General features: G+C 49.1%; 1 protein-coding gene across 4 annotated transcripts in view; it reads left to right on the top strand.

Moving 5' to 3' along the window:
* LOC125732030 (zinc finger E-box-binding homeobox 2-like) overlaps positions 1-25,904 on the top strand; it is a 70,755-nt gene extending 44,851 nt beyond the window's left edge. The window contains exons 3-10 of one of the 4 annotated variants that reach the window (XM_049005927.1): positions 8,142-8,390; positions 11,596-11,664; positions 13,695-13,883; positions 15,547-15,761; positions 18,061-18,169; positions 18,501-20,494; positions 21,971-22,151; positions 23,523-25,904. In XM_049005927.1, the coding sequence (XP_048861884.1) occupies positions 8,142-8,390; positions 11,596-11,664; positions 13,695-13,883; positions 15,547-15,761; positions 18,061-18,169; positions 18,501-20,494; positions 21,971-22,151; positions 23,523-24,058 (3,542 nt within the window). In that variant the 3' untranslated portion in view covers positions 24,059-25,904. Of the gene's footprint in view, positions 1-8,137; positions 8,391-11,595; positions 11,665-13,694; positions 13,884-15,546; positions 15,762-18,060; positions 18,170-18,500; positions 20,495-21,970; positions 22,152-23,522 lie in introns of all 4 variants that reach the window. The other 3 variants (XM_049005929.1, XM_049005926.1, XM_049005928.1) reach the window with 3 other exon arrangements.
* The last annotated feature ends 1 nt before the right edge of the window (position 25,905 follows it).

The following is a 25,905-nucleotide window of genomic DNA, read 5'->3' on the forward strand; positions in this document are numbered from 1 at the left end:
GCTCGGAGCCCAGATGCTATTCAGAAAATGTGACTTCACACCGATTTGGCCTCATTGTGTTTAAGACACATCAGGCAGGACCCCCTGCCCCCCCACCACACACACACACACACACACACACACACACACACACACACACACACACACACACACACACAAAGGCCAGAAAAAATAAAGCTCATTTATATATAAAATCCAAAATACAGATTGTCTCCAGTTCATACCTTTGACACATTTCCAGAGTTTTTCACTATTTGTATTTCTTTCATAGGTAGACACACTATCATCTCCACTGCCAGAACGCATGTGTATTCAGGCTGCCAGGATGGTGTTAATGGAAAGAGCTGTGTTAAGGGCCCTGTCATGCAGGCTGCCAGGATGGTATTAATGGAAAGAGCTGTGTTAAGGCCCTGTCATGCAGGCTGCCAGGATGGTATTAATGGAAAGAGCTGTGTTAAGGGCCCTGTCATGCAGGCTGCCAGGATGGTATTAATGGAAAGAGCTGTGTAAGGGCCCTGTCATGCAGGCTGCCAGGATGGTATTAATGGAAAGAGCTGTGTTAAGGGCCGTGTCATGCAGGCTGCCAGGATGGTGTTAATGGAAAGAGCTGTGTGAGGGCCGTGTCATGCAGGCTGCCGGGACGGTGTTAATGGAAAGAGCTGTGTTAAGGGCCGTGTCATGCAGGCTGCCAGGATGGTGTTAATGGAAAGAGCTGTGTTAAGGGCCATGTCATGCAGGCTGCCAGGATGGTGTTAATGGAAAGAGCTGTGTTAAGGGCCATGTCATGCAGGCTGCTGGGATGGTGTTAATGAAAAGAGCTGTGTTAAGGGCCCTGTCATGCAGGCTGCCTGGATGGTGTTAATGAAAAGAGCTGTGTTGAGGGCCCTGTCATGCAGGCTGCCGGGATGGTGTTAATGGAAAGAGCTGTGTTGAGGGCCATGTCATGCAGGCTGCCTGGATAGTGTTAATGGAAAGAGCTGTGTTGAGGGCCCTGTCATGCAGGCTACCGGGATGGTGTTAATGAAAAGAGCTGTGTTAAGGGCCCTGTCATGCAGGCTGCCTGGATGGTGTTAATGGAAAGAGCTGTGTTGAGGGTCTCGTCACGCAGGCTGCCAAGATGGTGTTATGGGAAAACCATATGTTAAGGGTCCTATCATGCAAGCTACCACGATGGTGTTAGTGGAAATCACTGTGTTAAGGGCCCAATCATCCACGCTACCAGGATGGTGTTTAGGGAAATGCTGCTGAATGAGTTGCTCTCCTGTGCTTAATGTGGCCTTGATCGCTGAACACGCTGGTTGAGTGTGTGTTTCTTAACTTTTTGACACGGCTGTTCGCTTCAGTGATTTTACGGGGGTGGTAGAACAGGTGTGGATGGGGCACCAAAGTGTGTGTGTGTGTGTGTGTGTGTGTGTGTGTGGGGGGGGGGGGGGGGTTGGGAGGCTGGGTACACACGACAGACAGAAGGCTGTCAGGTGCGCGTCTCTGTGTTCTCCGGGGACGGCCCCGAGGCTGCTTTCGGCCCGACGGTGAGGTAACCTTGACCAGGGCACGTCGCTGTTTGGATCCCGCTGTTATCTCAGGGTCTGCTGAGTAGTTTTGGTTTGTCTGAAAAGGTGCAAGGAATTTGTGGGAACAAGAAGATGCCTTGTGTGTTTGGAAATGTTGGTAAGGTACGACCTTTTCGGCTGAGGCAAACTTTGTCCAATTTTCTGCAAACGGTGCAAAGAACTCACTCCCGAACTGCTCCAGTACCGGTGTAATTAGGAGCCACGTTCTGCTTTAACTGTTATTAGCGAAAAACGTACAGTGATGTTCCCTGGCACAGCAATGTGTTATTTCACCATTGTAATTAATCATAGAGGAAGTGTAATAAATTTACAATATCAGATTGAAGGGATACTGTATATAGATTTATTAATGCTTTTAATCAGTTCTGGCAAAATTAATTTTGCACTGATTGCTTACATTTGAATTTGCATATCGTTAGCAGAGCTCATTTATTTTTATGTATTCCGTTTTAATTTAAATGGAGAATATAGCCCTTCAGCGACGACTGCGCTGAGCTCTTCGCCATGCCGTGTCGGGAGACGCCGTAGTTTGGAAAGAGCAAGGACACGTGTGTTTTCGACGCTTCTCAGCAATCTTGCTGCCCCTAGGAGTCTTTCCCGTAACGCACTGTGGCGCCTGCCACTCATTTCCGCCACGAATCACATTCACTTTGATTTTAGCCAGTTGGCGGCCAGGTTGACCTGGCACTACAAGTGCGGCTGTACAGGAATGAGGCAGTGCACCCCTACACACTGCATGATGCAGTGTCATTTTACGAAAATCATTTCCCCACGTCTTTAGTGCTTGGTTCAGAGGAAAGTGGAGAAAGAAAGTTGTCTCCAAGCATGCAGGGCTTCTGAAGATGTCGCTTCGAATCGTCCTTCATAGAGCGCCCTGATACTGCTTCTCCTGTGCCATGCGATAGGGGAAAGCTCTGTAGTTCTCCGCCAGTGTCACATGACTGAGGAAGCCTTGAAGTGCTCCCCTGCGTCATGTGACCGGGAAAGGTTGGGGCCAAGCAGAGTGACCACTAGCAGCAGTGTTTCTGGTATGTGTGTGTGTGTGTGATATGAGGGGAGGGGAGGCTGGTGTCTTCCAGAACTTTTTGCTTGGTCCACGCTAAGTGTAATGCCCCCACACACCACAAATGCAGAAGGACTACCATTAAAAATCCTCAGCCAATGATGCCCCCCCCCCATCCATAATTCATGCATCCCAGCAGTGCCTTGCCCTGTGTCCCCACAGGTGCTTTCGGGAATGTTAAGGTGGTGTCCGGACTGGTGCCCGTCGGCAGGGTGTCCGCTGTGGTTCCGAAGCTGCCTGTTTAAATGTAGTTCATGTCATTCACGGAGGAGAGCGAGCGAGCAACTGTTCCCGACTCAGGGCTTTTTTGGGGTCGTATGAATATTTAATGAGCAGCCTGATTTCTGAACGTTTAAAAACCTCTTTGATCCCTTGCTGGGATGTTGGATACACCTGGTCCGCGACAGAGCCGCTCGGAATAGGTAGGGAGCGGACAACAGGGCGAGCAGCTGCCGGCCCGTTCCGATTAAATTTAACGCTGCCGCACACTCGCGTTTTCCGAGTGTGTACGAAATCGCATGAAACAGAAATGTTCTAAGTAGTTTACTGCATTCACCGAGGACAATAAACATTTTAAAAAGCTTTTATACTGAAAGAAAATAAGAAATTGTCTGCCTTTGTGTCGGGAAAGTAGCAGCCTGCTCAAGCCTGGAACTGGAATCGTTTCATCCTCCGAAACGTTTTGTGTGTATTTGGTTAGTTACAGTAATTATAGCCCGTAACTGACAGCCAGAATCACGCAGGAGAAAGTAAGGGGCTGTTTTCTCGCGCGAGGGCCCCACTGCAGAACATCTGCTGAGAGATTTGCATATTAATTAACCCATATTAACTCTAATTATTCTGGGAAATTATCAAATAAATTAAATTTTCTAATTTTAACCTTTCTTTGCTTGATGGATGTCAGAGCAGCAGGAAGTACAGGAAACCTCACCTGGGCCAGGCTTTTTCGGACGGGCCGAACCTTTTGTTTGACACCTCCCTGCCCCCCCAGGCCCTGCCCCAGTTTGCTCTGTTTTTCTTTCTTTTTTCTTTTCTTTTTTCTCTCTCTCTCTCTGTTGCTCGAGTTCTGTGGGCAGCTCTTCTGTTTCTTTCTTTCTTTCTCTTTCTTTCTTTCTTTTTTTTTTCCTCTTGGCTCCGGCGAGCGGCACAGGCCCCGGACGCGGTACCATGTGTGAGCGGGGGGCACAGATGGCCGAGCCGTACCGGGCCCAGGAAAGGTGGGCTCTCCGCGGAGGCGGTGGGGGGGGGGGGGGGGCTCGACACCTCCCCCCTTTCCAGCCTGTTGCTCTGGCCAGAGCGAAGAAACGGGACTTTAATTCAATTTGGAAAGGGGGGGGAGATGTGGCTGGATGTAACCGTCCATAAAGACCTCCCCCCCCCCCCCCGACCGTCACTCACACACACAGACCCAGACACACATGCTGGGGAGGGGGAGCTGCTTTACACCTCGCTGCATTTTGGCTGTTCGCCTCTGGGAAGCAGCCCCCTTTTCTCCCGCGAGGCCTTTGTCCTCCCCCGTCCACCCCGCCACGGCGACCCGGAGGCCAAGCACGCTCCGATACGACAGGGATCCTCCGGAATGTGCAGCAAATTTTAACAGGGAAAGCACCTTGGAAGGCACGGTATTCTCTGCGTGCGGCACCAGTGTCGCGCCGGGCTCAGTCCACGTGGGATAGGCCAGTCCTGTATTCGGACTCACTGTCTTTCGGCAAGGGTTCTTTTTTTTCCGTAACAAATTTGTTTTTCTGTCCTTTTACTCTGGCTATCATGTGATAGAGGCCAGATTGCCCAGGAAACAGCCCTATTCAGGAGCTGAGGGGCTGTGAAAAGAAATTATGACAGTTAAAAGGGTCAGCGGTAAACCTTGCCGGAGAGACACAAGCCATTGACCTCATTTCAACTTTAATCCTCAGCCCTGTGCCTCACCCCCGCAGACGCAGAGGAGAGCAGCAGGTATATTTATGTAGGGATCTCGTCCACTCTGGTTAGAGAAGTCCACTGTGGATGCCGCTCAGAGGCTGGGTATCCCGTTATGGGAGCAGAGAGAGGTGATATGGAGTGCAGGGCAGCGCGTCGGCAGGGATTCTGTAAAAGGTAACATTCAGAGTACTGCTGGAGGGGGCACCTGCTCATTTTTGGCTCTTAAGTCTGCGTGATTCACTGGTTTCTATCTGACTTTGCTGCTTGATTCACACCACCTGTTGCTAAATGAGCTTCCGTCACAGCTGCTTCGGGCCTCAGGTCAGAAGGGGTGCTGTGGGGTGGAGTGGGGGGCTTCTCCCCCATCAGGTTGCATTTGTCCTGGTCAGGAGGCACCTTGGTCTCTCAGTGCTACGCCTTACATGGAGTTTGTGGGCATCCTGGTATCTGCCTGGTTCCATTCGCTTTCTAGCTGAGCGTGAGGGGGGGGGGGCACTCTTTGGGACCCCATCTCTCCCTCTCGCACCCTAAATGATTACAGCCATCTTCATTACAGCCACAGAGTAGCTGTCTCTCGTCTTTCTATCTGCATTTGTCCACAGCTCAATGTGAGCTTATTCCTACCTCCCACTTGCACATCTTCAGTAGGCCCCCAGCCTTAGAAAGATGAGTCACAGTCTTTCCTATTACAACCCCCCCCCCCCGTGCCAATAGTCATTTCGGAAGGTGCTCATCACCGTAATCAATACAATATACATCGCTACCAGCTGAACTTGCAAGCGTGGAAGCTGCTGCAATAATTCGAGAGTCACAGAGGGTTAGGTGAAGAGTTTCTAAGCCTAATATTAAACACGACTCCATCAATTATGAATGTCACTAATTATCCATGGCATTCAAAGATAGACGATGTCCCTTTTATTTACTTGAAATCCAGAGAAAAAAGGAGCAAGCGAAATCAAACAGGTAGCATCAGTCAGAAAATGTCAGCAGAAATCGCCTTTGTTATACATGACACTCGCACGAAAGCGGCGGAGAATGGGACGTGTCAGCGAACAAGAACTTAGCCAAGAAGTAAACATTATAATTTCTTTGTCTCTCCCTCCCTGAATGAGCACAAAAGATTGATTAGCGGAGAGGTGAGGGAGAGGAATAATGGTCCTGGTGACATTAGCAGGTTGGAATTATTGCGACGGGAAGCACAATGCTCCACAGCTCGACATCCGCCGCCAGGATCTGTCACATGTCACTCGAACAAAACGCGCTTTCTCAAGTTTTGCGCTGCCGCGCTCCAGCTGAATAAGTCGTACTTCACCACCCCTCGCACACCCTCCCCCCACCCGCCACCGCAACTCCGTGGCAATTTCAATAACCTGCCGGCAGATCACATTTAAAGTCGCCGCACCCCCTTTTCACCGGGTCCTTGCACGCTGCCTTTTGTTTGCCGGGTCTCACCCCACCCACGTGGGCTGGGGGGGCTGGCATGGGGGGGAGGCCGTATCGGGGCCCCTCTTTACTCGAGTGTCACTTGGGCCCCTTGTCTCAGGGACTGGCGGGGGCCGAGGGCCATGCAGCTCACAGGACAAGTCGGACACGTCCTGGGAATATTCTGGGAATGAAAAAAGAAAAATCAAAAATGACACACATGGAACAAAACACAAGGCCGAGACGTGATCTCAGGGACGGTGTCACAGACAAATTCTTAATAGCGTTTGTGATCGTTTAAAGGAAGTCAGAGTTTAAATGAGCTTCTGACGGAGCCGAGCAGGAAAGGAGCTTTTCCCTGCCTGTTTACTTCCACTTTTCCTTTCTTCCGTGTCTGTCCGGGTTTGAGGCTCCTCGGATATTATTCGGAATGCCGCCACAGAGGAGCCAGCCTTTGGCCTTTTAAAACCTGTCCCACCTCTAGATAAATTAATTCATTCAGACTGCCAACTTCGTTGTCCTCACTTTTCATCCTGTGATCAGCTTTTTTGGGCGGTGTTAGTGATGGCGAGGGTGTGTGTGTGTGTGTGTGGGGGGGGGGGGGTGGTGATAGCTTCCCAGGACTCCAGGTCTTTTGTTTACCCCACCCCCCAGGCCTGCTGGGGAAAAGGGGGGGAGTCTCCGGCACGTTGCTAAGAAATGGTTAAAATCTTGGCTGTCTGGGGGGGGGCGGTCCCTTAGAAGAGAAATTGAAGTTAAAAGGCGCATTATCAAGTCCACCAAGGTATACGTGGACCACACAGTTAGCGGCACGTCTCACTTTCCCCACCCCCCCATCTCCGGGGGCTCTGCCCGGTCTGAACTTGCCTGAACCCTGGTGGTCACACCTCTTGAAAAGGTTTTGTTTCCCCCGTCAATTGGTATTCAAACCAGGTCAGCGGATCCAGCCGGGCCCCCTGGCCCCCAGCCCCCAGGGCCGTTTTCATTTTAATTTGCACCTGTTGTGCAGTTGTTCGAAAGGCAAGTACGGGCGCGCGCATTATAGCGCCGTCGCATTATGAATAGATATGCGAGCGGTAATCTCCGTGTCACCCGTGCCTGCACCCGCCGGCCCAGCTCGGCCCCCTGGCTCCGCTCCTCTTCTCCGGTACCGACCCGGGAAAATGCAGCTGTCACTCATGATCTGTGTCTGTAAGGCCTGGAACGAATAGTCAGACGCTCCACTTTACAAGCATCGGTGTTCGATATCTCGATATTTCTGCATTTCGGGTCGCAAGCGGAGCTCCAAGTCAAACCTGGAAATTCTTTTTCTTTTCCTTTTTTCCAGCCTGCCCCCTCACCCCCACACCCCCTTGTGTCTTAAATGGGTTCCCATGATGTCATGACTTTCATTTCTTCCTCCCTGCCCCCCTCCCCACTCCGTTCCGTGTTCCCCCCTTCTCGCCCCCAGTCAGGCACGTCCGCAGCTGGCTATGCTGCCGCCTGGCATTTTTTGACTCTGGTCCGTCACTCGGCACCGTTTATGGATCAGCACGTGAGCCCGGTCGCCTGTTTGGGTTCCCAGATCCTATTTACAGGAGGGTCATTCTAAGAAAAGTGTAGGTATGTCTGGAGACCCATAAGTTGGGTCTCAGCTACGTGGCGTTCCACTGGCTCGCGGATTCCAGGAAACGCCCCCGAAATCACTCTCTGGGGGGAGTCCCACCCTGGGGGGACTGAAAATGTGAACGTGGGTGGGTGGGGGGGGGGGGGGTTGGCATGCCACGCCAAGGCCTGATATGTGGTGAGATATTCAGGGCAGAAGCTAATCTGGATACATGCTGAGGGGGTGGGGGTGTGGCTTCTCTGGTCATGTGACTTTTAAAATGTGCACCGTTTGCAAAATATCACAGCTATGTGGCTGGCGTGGCCCTAGGGGAATGGTAGCTATGCCACCACCCCCCCCCCACCCCCAAGCCTGTTAGCATCCCAGGCCGGTCTCACCGCCATAGCTGGAAACTGGAAACTATTTCGCTGGCCTGTCCAGCAGCTGGGCAGGGAATCCAGTCCAGAAACAGTCGGGGCGAGGCCCGACTCAGCTGTGACACCTCAGGGGGGTGGGCAGAGGAGCAGGAGGCTGTGCTTGAATGGCCTGGTGACCATCGTGTGGTGCATCTCGTCTGCAGTGCTGAACTACGAGAATGTGGTGGAGACGGGCTCGGAGACGGACGAGGACGACAGGCCGCTGGTCCCTGAGGAAGACAGCCTCTTCAATGGAGACAGCAGCCCAGCAGGCCTAGCCCACCCCGAGGCCTCGCCCCATGCCGGCCACGCCCCTTCGCACAGGGACGACGAGGACGAAGACGCCAGGGATGGCAGGGCGGAGCTCCCCTGGCATGACAGCGATGTCCTGCAGGTCTCACTCGATGGTACCGGTGAGTGACAGGGTGGTCACCCAATGAAAACAGACGTTCTTGGCAACATTCATATGGGCCTCCTTTCGGAAATGCCCCGCTCTCTGATTTATAACCCACAGTGCTTGTTTTCTGTAGGGGGAGCATTTAGCAAACATGGGTATTTCTCCGTTTTCCACGTTTCAGTCTCAAATCACAATCCTTACGTTTATATCGGAGCCGCCGCCGGCCGGGTGACGTCGCCACCTTGTCTGTATCCGCGAGGCGGTTCCTGCTGTGCCTTTAATGTGACTCCTTCTGTCTTTTTTTTCTTCCACCTCATCCAGAGCACAAGGCCTAATCGGGGGGACCTGCTAGTGGGTGTTTAAAAGACAAATACTTTTAATTAGGGGCAGAGGATAATCATTAAAGGAAGGCAGGCCGCTGCAGAAGTCATTAACAATCTTAAATGAAATTTTTATTTTTACGATAGCCATTTACATGTATAATAAGAGCCGATGATTCTCGGGGCGCCGTGACAGACTGTGCGACAGCCCATTTAGATGAGCCCGGCCTGCTTCTTCATTCCGCCTAATGAACCGGAGGAGAGAGAGCAGAGGAGGCCGTCCGGGGCTTTGAAAATCCAACGGCATCCGAAAGGAGGGAAGAAAAGAGAGAAGGGGAGTGTTTGTGGAGGAGGGTTCGACTCGGCAGAGATTATCACCGTCATCACCATAAAAATGCCCCGTGAAGGCTAATCGATGCAGGTTTCGCTAAACCGCAAGGCAGCGCCACGCATCGGGAGCGCAGCGTTAGATATCCGACGTATTAATAAAATAATCGTGGGTGAAGATAAGCACATACCGCCTTTGTACAGCGAAAAGGAGGATTTATTTATTTTTTCAGCTGGTGCCTGGATGTCTTTATTTACGCTGTGTTGCACGGGGGAGATAATGCGTCTCTGATGTGATAAAGTGTCAGGCCTTTCGTTAGTGGGATGTTGGGAAGCTCTCTGCTCCCCCCCCCCCCCCCCATCCCCACCCTCCCCGGTGCCTCTCTGTCTGCCGTGATACCTCAGCACATAACTTCACCCCGAGATAAGCCCGCTACATCTCCCCTACCTCGACACTTTGTCCGTGGGACGCATGTTTAAGTTCGAGAGTCTCGTCGAGCTCTCGTGGCATGTCTTTTCCAGAACACTCCGCCCCCAGCCCAGCGCCACCACGGCACTGCCACAGTTTTGTGCTTGGAGTTGTCCTTGACATTTTTATCCCACACCGGCGCTGGACCCGCTGTGCTGCATACCTCTGTCACGGGGCTAACTGACAGCTCCTTTAAATAAATCACCTGACTTTCTCCACACGCTCCCTAAAAAGGTGCCGTTTTCCTTACGCCGATTCCTGGACAGCTCCGGAGGAAATGTGCGGAAGGTGGCGACGAGCTCTCCTCTGCCACGAGGCCAGGAATGTTTTCGGAAAAAAAACAGATCGATAGTGCTGAGTGAATGGTACGAGTGGCGGCTGACAGGAGGGTGTTTCTGGCCGTGATGGTTTCAGACTGTGGCAGGAAACTTAAACAGCGCCTGAGCCCCCCCCCCCCCCCCCCCCCCCCACCTCACGTGTGCACCACGTTCCTGATTTATCAGGTACAGACACAAAGGGCAGATGTTAAGCCACGGTACATTTCCCGTTACACAAGCGTCCGTCACCTAATCCGGTGAAGTGAATTTTCAGGGTAAGAATTTAAAAAATGACCCCTCCCCCCCTTCTGTCGGGTACAGGAAACACCAAATGTGAGTGTGGGGGGGGGGGTTGCTGGTGTTAGTCCACCTCCTGGTGGAAGGATTCTTGCAGTCTGAGGCTACCAAAAGCAGAAAGGGTGTTGCTCGAGGGTTAAAATAAGCTGGTCGTGCCGTATCACGGTCACTCAGCAGACCCAAGAGCTGCAGCCGGTATTTAAAGAGCCCGTCGAGCCCCTCCACCACTCAGAGCGCAAAGGGGGGAGACAAGGCCCTCGCTAATTAGCACCCGGGAAATTGTGTGCTGCAGTGGTGCCTGTGAGCATCTGCATGAGACGTGGAGAAGTGGCGGCACGTGACTCTGATGTCATCACCGTGGGACGGCTGCACTCCAGACCTCCCACGAGTTCAGCTCTCCAGTCGGCCTTGGCATCCCTCTCGCTGTTTATCTGCTCATTTTCATTCTCACACGCCATTAGCCATACCTCCTTTTATCTGTTTAGTGCAGAAGGAAACAGTTTTTGTTTCGCAGGGTGGTACCAGCCCAACAGTGCCATTTAAATATTTTTAAGGTTCTGTGACTACTGCAGAACGATTGTTTTTTTCCCGTAAATGAGTGAACCATTTTACATAAATTAATCGTTGTCTGATATTATGCACATTATGTTATGTGAAAGACTGAGTATTCCTGTCGTGTCAATGGTAAATCTGTCACAGCAGTTTGTTCCACTCGTATCAGCGTGTTTCGTTTTTGATGTCAAGTTTTGCAAACACGCATCTCTGAAGAGTTGCATATTCTTGCAGGCCCAAACAAACCCAGTAATCAGTTAGCCTGATGATGAAGCTGGAATGATTTCATAGCCAGCGATGGGGACGTGGAGGATGTGGCTGTGGGTCCCCGGCGAGATGATGCGTGTGACTCCACAGAAGTGTGACATGAGCACCCAGGACAGGCAGACACATTCGCTATATTTACAATGAGGAACCCTCCTTCTCGGAAATACCTTGATTTAATTTCGGAGACACGGCGGATGAGGATTCGGATGGAGGGGCCCTTTAAGTTAATTGTGCACACACAGCTGCAGTGGTGCCGGTGTCCTCGTGTTGACCGTGCCGGGGTCCGTAGCCCTTGTCTTTATGGCACTGTCCATCCATCAGCGGGATGTTATTTATCACTTTCGTACCTGCGCCAGGGGCGAATTGGGCTGGCATTTCCGGTACAGCTTGCATTAAACTGATTGATAATTAGATAAGAGAGGGGTCGAGAGACAAAGCCTTGTATTATAAGTTACCTCCCTCCCCCGTGGTGTTACTCCCCCCCAACAGATCTTGGCTTATGCTTCCTGGTCACAGAGTTGCCTTTCACTATGAATGGTAGATGGGGGAAGGGGGGGGGTCACAGCCCACCTGACTGCAGATGTCCATTCAGCTGTCTTCCCTCTGAGGGGATGTTGGTTTGTCTCATTTTTTCCGACTCTTAATCCTCCCCATCTCTGTTTCCCCCCTCAGATGATATGAAGGATGATTACGGCCCCATGGAGACTGAAGAGCCCGTACGGGAAGTAGGAAATGGTACAGGTGAGTTTCCCTCTATCTGTGGACACGTCGGGCAGAAATAAGCTTGTTTCTGTGAAGGAGAGAGGGGTTTATATATGTACGTTTACGTATGTGTTTATTCTGCTCTGCGGCCTGTTGGAGATGTACAAACCTGAATCCTACCTGCCATATCTAATTAAGCGGGCAAAACTGATTTCCGCCCACCAGCCTTGTGGGAATTAAACTTCCCCCTCTATGATATCATCCAGGCCGCAGCTGACTGGCCACACAGACGCCCCTGCAAAGGGCCGCCACGGCATGCAAACTGCTCCTCCGACTCCCCTGTCCCTTGGGCTTCCTGACACTTTTTTTTTCTGCAGAGTAGTTTGGTTTCCATAGAAGTAAAATATATGTGATCTTCCACTGAGGCTCTGATGTTTTTGCCGGAGCAGCAGAGTGTTTGCGTTGCATGGCCGCCGCTGCAGCAGCCTAGGTGTTAGTCAATCGATGTAATTCCCCTAATGAGAAACACATACAGTCCACACTGCGTCCCATTTGAGATTTCCGTCACACGCGGGAGGTAGCATCTCGCCATGTTTTCTTAGTCGTGGGACGTGGCCGACATCACAGATTGTAGCTCATTGCACAATCAGATTTGTGCAAATTTGATTTGTCTGGCTCGTGTGCTCTCAGAGGCGTTGGCAGCGAAACCTTACGATGTTTACTTTCCCAAACCTCCGGTGGGAGATGGTTGAGCGGGATGCTTGGGCTGTCTCGCCATCACCACGCTACCGAGAATGGAGCATTGTGGGGGTGGGCCACGTCGCATGCCGAAAGTCTCCATCTACCCCGCGATTCCACATGCTCTGACATTTTCTAGTTACTTCTCGATGGTGACATAATCCTCCCAACTTGACCTTTTGCAAATTGGACCGTAAAATGTTTACAGACCGCAAAGCACCAGCGTGTGAAGATTACCTTTGTGCCCGTCGAGAAAGCCGTCAAGTTAATTGGCATCTAGTAAACGTAAACGCCACCGTGTAAAATGCTACCTTTTTTTTCTGCCCCCCCCATCATGTCCGGATTAGTAACAGCAGCCCTTGTGCATCTAAATGGGGAAAAAATGCTGTGTTATCAAGGAGACCGGAAGTGGCCTTTCCAGGTTGGTGGTGTTTGGGCCGCAATCAGCCTGTGCCACCAAGCCCTGTCATTTCCCGCCTAATGGGCGCTTGTGCTGTTTATGATTACGTGAAGCTATCTCAATTTCCTACCGCTCCAAGCTTCCTGAACATGAGAAAATGTAGGGGACATTCCGAGATACGACTGCGTCTTCAGCACCCTTCCTGCACTTCCACGTATCTCATTTCCTGTTTTTTTTTTTTGGCCTGTTTGTTCATCTTACACATTTTGGCCTGTCTTCCATAAACCAGAATTGCTAAAAAATAAACATTTAATTAAAAAAAATTTACTAAATTAATTTATGATAAAATGTAAATAAAAGTCTTTGACTGGCTTGAACTGAATATCAAGAATTAGATCTGCCTTAAAAGATTTATCATTTAAGCATTGTAATCAAATTGCACATAATTTGAACTATGAGAACGGAGAGGTGGAATTGGCAGGCCGTGCAAATGTGATTTCCATGTAAGCGTTTGTGCCGTAACTGGTAATATGTTTAAAGCAGAAAGGTTTATCTTTGAGCTTTTCTGCCATCCGGGATGCTGCTTGTCCTGGGATTTCTGATGTTCGTGGGTGTTTTCTGACAGGGTAACATTGTAAGGTGTACACTCACCTCATCGCTGAAAAGGGTTTATTCTTCACCTTCTAACAATTCAAAAGTGTTATTATTATTATTATTATTATTATTATTATTCATTTTCTTTTTAGGAAATCCTGAAAAACTGAGGGGTAAAAAAAATATTTTCTGTTAATAACTTTTCTGCTTTCTTTCATCTTCTCAGTGGACAATGCCAACTGCCCTTTGGAGCTGCTAGACAGGAAATCCCTAAAAACCCAGTGGCTAATGATGGCGATGTTCCTTCCTCTCTCCCTCCCTCCTGCTGTCTTCACAGTAAAGAGCGCCGACTGCCCTCCGGACTTTGACGACTTCTTTGTCAAGCGGAAGCTAGAGGACAGCGAGAGCCACGTAGTCAGCATCGCTGAGTACCTGCAGCGGGGCGACACGGCCATCATTTACCCAGAAGCCCCTGAGGAACTGTCTCGCCTGGGCACACCCGAGGCCAATGGGCTGGAGGAAAACGGTAAGAATGCGGAGAGAGCAGCGGAGCGGCCTGCCAGAGACCCGGGCAGCTGTTGCGTTTGCAGATTCGCCGAATGACTCTGTGTTTACCTTTGGTGCTCGGTAGCAGCTGTTAGGGCCCGAAACCCGATAGTACACCCCCAAAGCCCCCGGGGAAAAAGACGGCATTGAAGTGAATTGGATTTACGACGCATACTTCATAAGTGATGAAAGTGTGAAAAATGGCATTAAGTGAGCCAATCAGAGATGTTTAGTAATTTTAGGGATATAGCATCAGTGAGTCTTAAAGCTGGAATCCTGAATGGAGAAGACAAGTGAGCAGGTCATAGAATCAGATTTTAATATTTTATAGATAATACATTGTGTTGTGTCTACTGTTTATTTAGTGTTTTTATGAAGCTTGTTCTGTTAAAATGTGTGAAAGTCACCTGTCTATGAAAGAATTTGATCACAGCCATGTGAAGGTCTGTTATCCTTATGTTATATGAATAAAACCACATGAATAAGAAAGGTGCACGTTTCTAGACTCTGACCATGCTGTTGCGGAATAGAAGTTTGTATATGTGTGTCAGTGTGTGAGTGTGCGTATGTCTGTGTCTGTGTGTCAGTGTGTGTGTGCGTATGTCTGTGTGTCTGTCAGTGTGTGAGTGTGTGTATGTTTGTGTCTGTGTGTCTGTCAGTGTGTCAGTGTGCGTATGTCTGTGTGTCTGTCAGTGTGTATGTGTGTCAGTGTAGTGTATGAGTACACGTGGATCATGTATATATTACATTTGGTCCCCAAAATTGATAAAAATCTGTTATTTTGATATTGTGGGGACCACATTTGTGGTTCACAAGGATAAATTCAATTTCATAAAAATCTGTGACTGCAATCAAAAAACTAAAAATGCCAAAAGTCTAGTATTTTGTTTGGTTACTTATGGGTAAGGTTAGGGCTGGTTAAGGGTTAATGTTGTCGTTGTTGGGATTAGGGTTTTTCCCCATTTAAATGAATGGATAGTCCCCGCAAAGATGTGTGTCCGTGTGTGTGCGTGTGAGTGTGTGTATGCGTGTGTGTATATGTGTGTGTGTGTGTCCGTGCGTGTGTGTGTCCATGTGTGTATGTGTCTGTCCGTGTATGTGTGTGTGTCCGTGTGTGAGTGTGTGTGTGTGTGTGTGTCCGTGTGTGAGTGTGTGTGTGTGTGTATGTGTGTGTGTGTGTCCGTGCGTGTGTGTGTCCATGTGTGTATGTGTGTGTCCGTGTATGTGTGTGTGTCCGTGTGTGAGTGTGTGTGTGTGTGTCCGTGCGTGTGTGTGTCCATGTGTGTATGTGTGTGTCCGTGTATGTGTGTGTGTCCGTGTGTGTATATGTGTGTGTGTGTCCGTGCGTGTGTGTGTCCATGTGTGTATGTGTGTGTCCGTGTATGTGTGTGTGTCCGTGTGTGAGTGTGTGTGTGTGTGTGTGTGTGTGTGTGTGTGTGTGCACGCGCGTGTGCATGTCGGGGCACGGCTGCCAGCCTCGGCGGGCTTCGCTCTGCAGAGCAGATTGCACGGATACCTCCCATACCACTCCGGGCATCACGCCCATTAGCTGCCATTGATTCACTGACCTTTTGGCCCGCTCTCCTGCCCCCCCCCACCGTTCCCCCCCTGCCCCCCCTGGCTCCTCCATGTCCCCTCCACAGACCTGCCACCTGGAACTCCAGATGCTTTTGCCCAACTGTTGACGTGCCCCTACTGCGACCGCGGTTACAAGCGGCTGACGTCGCTGAAGGAGCACATCAAGTACCGGCACGAGAAGAACGAGGAGAGCTTCTCCTGCCCCCTGTGTAGTTACACGTTCGCCTACCGCACCCAGCTGGAGCGGCACATGGTCACGCACAAGCCAGCCCGCGACCAGGTGAGTGGGGCCCCGCCTCTCAAAGGCTTAGTTATTATTGTTATTTCCGTGTTGTTTTGAAGATGCACATCCTTAAATGGTAATGCCTTTATGCTTTTCCAATGGCCTCCTTTGATAGAATGTAGATTTTAATCAAATCATTTCCCAGCCACAAACATAATGATAAGGCTTTATATCGGAGCAAAGTAGCCCCTCCCCATCTTAATTTCACTTTAGTTCACAGCCCCGTTTTTTAAAAATGTGCCTCTAATATCCCTGCCTGTCCCTGTGACCCATGAGCGAGGCTGGCAGGGGGGTGCACTAGGATGGACTTGTATCAGGGTGAAGCCCGCTTGGCCCTCTTTTGGCTGGCCTGTGATGAGTAAATCCTGACCCCCCCCCTCCCAATCTGAGCTGCAATCCCCCCTTAGCTCCTATGAGGGCGCAACCAGGAATCCGGTCAGCAAAATGGCTGTGCTTTGTGACCTATTTTAACATCCAATTTCCCACATCTTTTACTGAAAACCAGTGATTCCTTCTCAGATTTTTGCAAGCCAACCCTACCCCACCCACCCCCAGATAGTATACAAGGTGCCCCCCCCCCACCTTTCTGCTCGCCTCCTTCCACCAGGGAGGTTTAACCGTGAGCAGATGGCCTCTCTGGTGATCTCCTGTCCTAATCCTTAAATGACTTAAGTGTTTGTTTATTCCTTCACTTTCCTGAACGACTGCCCTGCTTTATGCTATGATGCGTACCAGGCCAGAGCCAAACTGAGCATGCCCGTGACCGGCAGACATACCGTAGCTGATTGGATGAGACAGCCTGTCACACGTCACATTATCCATCATGTGACACTTCTGTTTCTGCTAGCTACTCTGACATGGCTTCATTCCATTATAAAAACAGAAAGATCTCTATCTTTTTTAAACTAAAATAAAAATACATAAAAGAAATGTAGTCAAAGTCAAATCTCATGCAGTTTAATAATTATAATAGCCCATCAAGGTAGGTTTCCTGCCATCACAACGCCAAAACATAATTCTAGAGTGCATATTCTTACACATGCTGTTCTGGATTTGATACTTAGCACATGATAAATGTATTTGTGCTTATTTGAAATTCCATTTATCCACTCCTTATTCATGGAATGTGCCTGAGATCATTAGGTGTTATTAATACACAAGACGGATATTTAGCGGGTCCTTAACTAGCGGCTAATCAGAGGTGAACAATGGGGGCTCGGCTCCGGTGGCACGTATCGTGCCCGGCAGGGCGGGCGGGCGGGGAGTAGGCCGGCCCATTGTTGAAAAATCCCCTCATTTGCTTGTGGCATTTGCAATTAGTAAAGGAGAGCGATTGTATCGTATTAGCGGCGGCACTAAGAAAGTTTACCGGGGACCACAGAGGGAGGCGGCGTGCAGCCCAAGCAGCTGTTGCTGTTTGTTTATGTCGAGTTGGGGGGGGAGGGGAGGGGGGTCCCTCGCTGGGCACTGGGCGGCCCCCGATTCCGCTTGATCTCTGAAGATGGCTGCTGTTTGAACAAACCCTGCCTGTGTCCCCCCCGTGCAATGCCATCTGTCTCCCCAGGAATGTGGGCAGAGTCGCTCACACCCCAGCAGTTGTCGTGCTGGATCAGGGGGGCCGGCTTCCCCCACGCCTCAGAGAGCTTTTGTGTCCCCTGATCGCTTAACATACCCACCTCCCACTCGGCATTAATTGGGCACGCCCGGCATGCAGCCTTGCGCTGACGCCACCATTGTTGTGGCTCTCAGCGTTATGGTTTCATTCTGGGTCACTCATTTCCAGCGGGAACGTGGGAGATCCATGCTTATGAACCCTATCGGGATATTAGCACAACCTGCATCAAATTTGTAGGTGATTTCTTCATTTCCGGCCGGCACAAATGTTTTGTTTTATGTGAAATTATGTTTGTTTTACACGACTGGTTGGATAACCTGTGAAAGAATTGCAGTGTCACCCCAGTGATTGCCTCTAATTAATAAAACAATGTTAGATTGCAGTTTCTAATCAAGGGAACTTCTTAAAAGGGGGATCCTTTTGTGATATTTTTTTTTTATCCGGCCGTTGAATCGCAAAGGCATGCTTGTGTAGTCAGTGAGGCCGGAAATGAAAAAGGTGCATGGTCCGTGCCCTTATCGGCAGCTCCCTCACCGACATCAAGAGCTGGAAGCCAGGGCGACCTGCCGCGGAGAGCACCATTTGGCCTGTGCTTGCTCCGGGCCGGTTATCATCGCCAGCAGAGTGCATACCCTCGAAATGTCGGCTTGGATCTCATTGTAAATACCTTCTCTAACACAGCACCAACTGCTGAATCCGGGAGCTGGCAACCGCAAGTTCAAGTGCACAGAATGTGGAAAGGCCTTCAAATACAAACACCATCTGAAGGAGCACCTGCGGATCCACAGCGGTGGGTAGCCAGGGCTCGGGAAAGGGACTCTGTGCCCTTTTGAATATTCATTACCCTGATTTAGAGAACTTGTCATGAACTTGACAGGACTTATCGAAGCAGGAGGGCTTTATCCGCACTGATTCTAGGCCTTTAGAGTTCAGCATTTCAGTGTCATGATTCGGTCAGGTGCAAATACTTAAGGGAATGCTCAGAATATCACTGCATTATATATGCGTGACATCTTGAGACCTTTATTAAGAACTTAGCAGCTACCACATGACTGTTGACTGCTTGCCAACGTTCAGGTACGTTAAGGTGGTAATCTCGTGACCTGTGTCTCTCCCCCCAGGCGAGAAGCCATATGAATGCTCCAACTGCAAGAAGCGCTTCTCCCATTCCGGCTCCTACAGCTCCCATATCAGCAGCAAGAAGTGCATCGGCCTCATTGCTGTCAACGGGCGTGTGCGCAGCGGCGCCAAGGCTGGCTCCTCGCCGACGTCGGCATCCTCCTCACCCACTAACTCAGCCATCACACAGCTGAGGCACAAGCTGGAGAACGGCAAGCCACTCGGGCTTCCGGACCAGCCGGCCCACATGAACATAAAGATGGAGCCACAGGACTTCAGTGACTATAAGCTTATGATGGCCTCTCATGGGTTTGGAGGCCCCGGGCCCTTCATGAATGGAGGGATTGGGGGAGGCAGCCCTCTAGGAGTTCATGGCTCGGCTCAGAGTCCCATGCAGAACCTGGGGATGGGAATGGACTCTCAGCTCCTTGGATATCCAGGGCTGGTGAACAATATGAGCGAGGTGCAGAAGGTCCTCCAGATTGTGGACAATACTGTGTGCCGACAGAAAATGGACTGCAAGCCCGAGGAGCTCTCAAAGATCAAGGCCTTCATGAAAGAGCTCGGCTCTCAGATGGAGGAGCAGAAGCAGGGCCTGACACCCCCTGGGGTTCCCCCAACCGGTCTTCCGGTCGTCAGCCACAATGGTGCCACTAAGAGCATCATTGACTATACATTGGAGAAGGTGAATGAAGCCAAAGCTTGCCTGCAGAGCTTGACCACGGACTCAAAGAGACAAATTAGCAATATCAAAAAGGAGAAATCCAATCACATGTTAGATTTAGGTACGGAGGACAAAACTCATGAAAATAATGTCCTCTTCACGCCTTTTTCCTGCCAGTACTGCAAAGAGACCTTCCCTGGGCCAATTCCCTTGCACCAGCATGAGCGATACCTGTGCAAGATGAACGAGGAGATCAAGGCAGTCCTCCAGCCAAACGAAAACCTCACTCCGAACAAGCCAGGCCCATTTCCGGACAAACACACCTTACTGCTGTCCTCCATGCTTTCTGAGAAAGGACTGACGAGCCACGTCAACCCCTACAAGGACCACATGTCAGTGCTCAAGGCATACTTTGCCATGAACATGGAGCCCAACTCCGAGGAGCTGCTCAAGATCTCCATTGCAGTGGGCCTTCCTCAGGAATTTGTGAAGGAATGGTTCGAGCAGCGGAAGGTCTACCAATATGGGGATCCCAGGACCCCACCTCTGGAGCGGAACAAAAGGGAGGTGGCGCTGGCTGCCACTAACCACACTCCCACTAAAGACCCAATGGTGGCCCGGTCTCCCGTGTCCCTGGTCAAGCCGGCTGACCGCATCACATCACCAGCGGTAGCCGAGCTCCACAACAGCATCAACAGCTGTGACACTCCCCTCAGGCTTTCAAAAACTGCCCAATTTGCTGGTGGCAAGCCGACAGGTGAGAAATTGGACCACTCGCGCAGCAACACTCCTTCGCCTTTGAACCTCTCTTCCACGTCATCAAAAAACTCCCACAGCAGCTCGTACACTCCAAACAGCTTCACCTCTGAGGACCTTCAGGCTGAGCCATTGGACCTGTCCTTGCCAAAACTCATGAAGGAAACTAAAAGTATTGTGACTGTGAAAAGGCAGCTGAATCCCAACAGCGTCACCATCGAGCACAACAACGTGTCCTCCCCACGCAAGCACTTGGAGGAGCCTTTGAACTTGGCATACTTAAAAAAAGAGTTTGCCAGCTCCAACAACGGCCACCTTGACAAAAGCACTAACCCGATGTTCAGTATTAACCCCTTCAGTGCCAAGCCCCTGTACACGTCGATTCCACCTCAGGGCGCCTTTCCTCCTGCCACTTTCATGCCCCCGGTTCAGGCCAGCATCCCAGGCCTGAGACCATACCCAGGGCTGGATCCCATGAGCTTCCTGCCACACATGACTTACACGTATGCAACGGGAGCGCCTACTTTTGCCGAAATGCAACAGAGGAGGAAATACCAGCGCAAACAAGGTTTCCAAGTAAGTGAGCTGCCAGCCCCCTCTGCGTTCACTGCAGTCTGTCCCGGTCGTGCACCTGCAGGACAGTGAGCTCATACCGTTTAGCCACCCAGAGCACCCTTGTTTGGGGTACAATTGCATAATTGGTGCTATTGGGGTTTCTGGTGTTATCTGCCCTACAGAATCACTGAGGGCAAAGGGCAATCCCCATCCAGACTCTTTCCAGGGTGCTGGAACGTCCATATATCCAATACTGCATTCTATTTACCTCGGAGGTTGGAAGTCAGAGCTGGGAATGATGTCACACCCGAGCTAACTGCATTCCAGTGCAACAAAGCTGGAAAGCCATTTAGCAGTGCCAGTTCTACTAAGGTATATTGTTAGCCATTGTTAGCAATACCATGCAAGCAATGTAGCAACATGTCTACAGATAGCGGTTCGATAATATTTTGTTTGACTGATTTAATGAGATAATGCCAATAAAAAGCATATAGCTACAGCTTTCACTACTGTTGATGAAGTGCGCTGCCATCTTGAATTCTGAGATTGGGGTTGCTGAGGTTTCTCCGACTTTCCGAGTCAGAAATTTGACTTCAGGGGGTGTTCCAGTTGAAATGTCGTACTAGGAACTCGGAAAATTCTGACTGCTCAGTTCCACATGGAACACACCACATGTTTTGCAGGGTCTCCTCATGTTGTTCATTGGCCATGAATGTGGAACTTGAAGGGCAGGGTTCAGCCTCTCCTTAATGCTTCATCCCCACCAATGTTTTTGTTCTGTTCTTTTTCTACAAAGAAAAAAGCGAAAAATGAGTTTCAACACAGGGATTAATAATGTAGCGTATCGGTGTTCATTACTGCAGTATGCTAAGGGCTGTTTAACATAGTGCCATTCCGATTAAAAAAAAAAGAAAATATTCATAATGTTTCCCTTCTTAAGTTATTAAATTAGATTTAAAGAATACAGCTATGGGCATTTAGCTCAAATTTGATTGCGGAGCGATGGTCCCCTCTCCTTAAACCTCAACGTCGCTACATTTCAGGAGTCTCAGTCAGGCCAAAGCCTTTACTTCTAACGAGGGCACTGAGTGCGTCCCAATTTCTGTTCTGTTAGTGCACCTCATGATTTAATCATTACCGGTTGAAAATTAGAAGACTGTTGCAATATACCCCACAAAGGTCTCTTATTATTGTGACCCTTTAATGTGATGATCCCCCCCCCCCACATTAATTTAAGTAAGCCTATCAGGTTAATCTCCTCTGTGAAAGAGGAACATATAAATATAGAATTAGCACCCTTTTATATATAAAATTAAGCCAAATTCAAATGCAAATATGTGGAGTAGCAAAATGCTAGTATTGCTGCCCTGGTTAGCTGACTTTCCAAGTCTCATTAATGCTTCTAAGGTGACTGCTGGTTTCTGGCGTTTTTTGGGGCTGGGGTGGCCCCGTATGCGGTTAACAGGTGTGGATTGAGGGAATCTGGTTATTTTATAGGGGGAGCTGCTTGACGGCACAGCAGAGTACATGTCAGGCCTGGATGACATGACAGACTCTGACTCCTGTCTGTCCCGGAAGAAGATTAAGAAGACAGAAAGTGGTATGTACGCGTGTGACTTGTGCGACAAAACATTCCAGAAGAGCAGTTCCCTCCTAAGACACAAATATGAGCACACAGGTATATATACTGTTCCAGACACTCGTTTTACCCCGTGCCTCCTTCATGTTTTGTGTCCCTAAACCCCCTTTTGATTTTCTTTTATTATTTTTCTTTTTTTTTTTTACCTTTTCTCTTCCTTTGTGTTATTTTTATTTCAGTTGTGTGTGTTATAACCCTGAATATGTTTCTCTCCTGTTGACAAGGATTATGATATTATTTCTTTTGCCACAGAGAACATTGCACTGGGAGTGAACTGTGGCCGTGTGTCTCCTAGTTTAATGCTTAAAGATGAATATTTCTTCATATTAATTAATAACAGCCTGTCTGTGTGCCGTAGCTCGTACGACATGTTTGTCTTAGCGTTACTGTTAGCATTACCGTTGCCTCATGACCGCACTTCCCGAGCAAATTTAAAAAGTGGGAATGCGTATCCAGCTTTTCCCAATGGTGTTCAGCAGACAGACTGGGCGGAGCCTCATCAAAGGCAGTGCCCGTGGGTCAGTGGCAGCGCCATGCACCAGGCCTTTCAGATTCCCTCCTAACTCCTGGACCACCGCACCCAGCGGCAGACTTTCAGCGCATTACATCACCCACTCTCAGTAGTGTTCCCCAGCAACGCTGCTGCCGTGGTGGTGCGCAGGGAGGGAATTTGCTGGCTGTCGCCGTTTGAATTTGGCGGGGGAGGAGGTGGGTGGTTGGGCGTGGCCTACAACAGGGGGTGGGTGGGATGGTACTTGTTCAGCACAGACTTTTGCCCAAAAGGTCCTTTTTGCATGGAAACTCCACAGAAATCCAGAGACGCACTGGGCTGGATGCAGTAATGAATGCAGGGGTAGGAAGTGGGGGGGTGTCACTATACTACAGTCAGCCTCAATGAGGAGGACTTATTTCGGAAGTTAACTTAGCATGGGGCAATGCCGCTATGTTCCATCAGAGTGGGCCGCTCTACTGCCCGGTTCCAACCCCCCCCGCCAAACTTGCCAAAAATCCAATATAACATGGTGACCACAGGGATCGTGCCCAGGTGCTGTGTTGCGTTGCATTTGACCCCCATTTCATCCTTCTTCGTCCCTGCCGCAGGTTCTTTTGAGTGCGTTCACTGTACGCCCTCACTGTACTGTATACACCAGACGGATGTTAAATTTCACCTGTAGCCGGTTCCTCAGTTCGGCGAGAGCGCATGCCCCTATGCGTTCTGGGTGCCCCGTACTGCGTCAGTGCGGCACTCCTCTTTCCTTTCATTTTTGTTCTCCTTTTGTTTGTGTTCCTTGTCGTTCTCATCGTCCATTCTGTTCGCCTCCTTGATTTTCGTGTTGATTATGCAGAGGTGTGTGGCGCAGCAGGCGGCACCTCCTAACAGGCCCTCTCCCTCCCTCCGTGTTCCTGCAGGTAAACGGCCACACCAGTGTCAGATCTGCAAGAAGGCCTTCAAGCACAAGCACCACCTGATCGAGCACTCGCGGCTGCACTCGGGCGAGAAGCCCTACCAGTGCGACAAGTGCGGCAAGCGCTTCTCGCACTCGGGCTCCTATTCGCAACACATGAACCACCGTTACTCCTACTGCAAGCGGGAGGCCGAGGAGCGCGAGGCGGCAGAGAGGGAGGCGCGTGAGAAGGGCCACCTGGAGGCCACGGAGCTGCTCATGAACCGGGTGTACCTGCGCGGCATGAACCCCCAAGGCTACTCCGACACGGACGAGCGAGACGCTGCCACCAGGGAGCGGCAGAAGGAGGCGGACGGGCCGTACGCCAAGATTGGTCGGCGGGATGAGGAGTTCGAGGAGGAGGAGGAGAGTGAGAACAAGAGCGTGGACACGGACAGGGACACATTAAGGGACGAGGAGGAGAACGGCGAGCACTCGATGGATGACAGCTCGGTGGACGGGAAAGCAGAGGCCAGATCCGATCACGAGGACGGCGTGTAACAAAACTACTGCATTGAAAACTTCCCCCTATACATATTATTTTTTGCATTTGTTTTCTTTTGTTTCTCCTGGTAGCCTTTGCTACCTGCTTTGTTTAACAACACGCTGCTGTGTTACCGTTCGACATGCACGTGCCTGAGAGAGTCTGGGAACCTCAAGATGTAAGGGGGGGGGGGGGTAGGGCTGCAAGGCGGGGTGGAGGAGTGGAGAGGCCGCTGATGAGTATATGGCTTTGAAGCCAGTGAAGGAAGGTTGGTTTAGAACACGCATTATGCAAAAAACAAAAAAAAACAAAAAAAAGAACAAAAAAAGATGACATAGATGAAATATGTTTTTTTTTTATTGTACAGTATTAAGGCCTAAACAAATGTGTGGTGCTAACATTCTAAAATCCTGTGTTTCATAGTATTTATAGCACAAACTCTTAACTTGTATAAATTGCACTCTGCTCCTGTAATCACTACACAATAATAAGAATTATTGCCTATGTATATTTATACAGTGTTTTAAAAAGCAGCATAGTGCCTGCACTACTTTTCACCAGTATTATTCTGTATCTATCACTTGTGTTGTCTACAGGTTTGCCCTGTCGTCAGGCCAACTAACCACACAATTTTAGGCCTCCGAATCTCATCATGTGAAGGATCTTTACAGACACCTGGGTAATAATTAAGGTATTAAAGTCTTACGGCGACCCGGAAAACGAAGGAGAGATAGTATGAAGACTCAGAGATGGAAGGATGGAGTGGGCAGTGAAGGATAAAAAAGCCTTTGTAAGGTGTTTTTACGAGAGGAAAAATAAGCCTTATATGCAAACCTTTGAATCTGTGTGTTTCTGCAAGTGCCATCCTAGTATTGTGTAAAGTAAGGTGACGCGTGTCGCCTACACACCAGCTTCAGTGTTCAGAAATAGTCCTTTGATTCTCAAATTGTTCCTTGGAGAACCCATGTCAGTATTAGAAGACTAGCCAGCAGCTCCTTAGTTTACACACGTTTGTGCAATTTCCTGTTTTTATTTTCATTAACTTTTCTCAGTATTACACCAAACCTTTTTTTTTTCAACATCAAAAAAATTGCATTCATTTTTAGGTTTAAATAACATTTTATTTATGTGGCTCATTTTATATTTCCTAATTTTATTTATTTCATACTGTAGTGTACAGTATTATAGTTCTTCAATATATAGATATATTTTAGTAAAAAGGAACATGGCGTTGATCATCTGGGCAAATTTTACGTAAAGAGAGCATTTATTGTGTTTTAAAACATTAATTGTGATTTGCGAATTTTCAATTTTATTATTTTTAATTGTTTTGTTTTCTTTTACTTTCCAGTTACTGGAAATTCCAAATTTTGGAACTTTTGATACAATATTGTGAAAACACTGTATTTTCGACTGAAAAAAATTCCACTTTCTTCATCTTGTTTTCTTTTTAGCTAAAAAAAATGAAGAGGGACTGTTAAAATACAATGTATGATACATGAGAGAGGAAATCTTTCCTGAAATGTAAAAGTATTATTGAATTTTTAATTTGTAATTTCTCTTGGAAATGACCATGCTCGAATAAAAGTAGTCAAATTAAAAAAAAATGCAAGAAACAATTTGTGTTGCGTTGCATCCTGCTGTGTTAGTAAAAATGCGAATTTCATTTTCTGACAGCTGCGAAATGAAGGAACTTTGTATCGTGATTTACACTTCTAAAAGCTTGGTGTTATGGTCCGTCACTGCTAAAAAAATCGAAATTTCATGTTTGTTTTTTTTATCGCAGAAGTAAACCTTTTAAATAAGTAAAATAAAAGACTATAAAAATGCCTATGAATAAAAGTTCAAATTTGATAAAGTAAAT

The sequence above is a fragment of the Brienomyrus brachyistius genome, chromosome 1 (assembly GCF_023856365.1).
Source record: "Brienomyrus brachyistius isolate T26 chromosome 1, BBRACH_0.4, whole genome shotgun sequence".
Lineage (NCBI taxonomy): Eukaryota > Metazoa > Chordata > Actinopteri > Osteoglossiformes > Mormyridae > Brienomyrus > Brienomyrus brachyistius.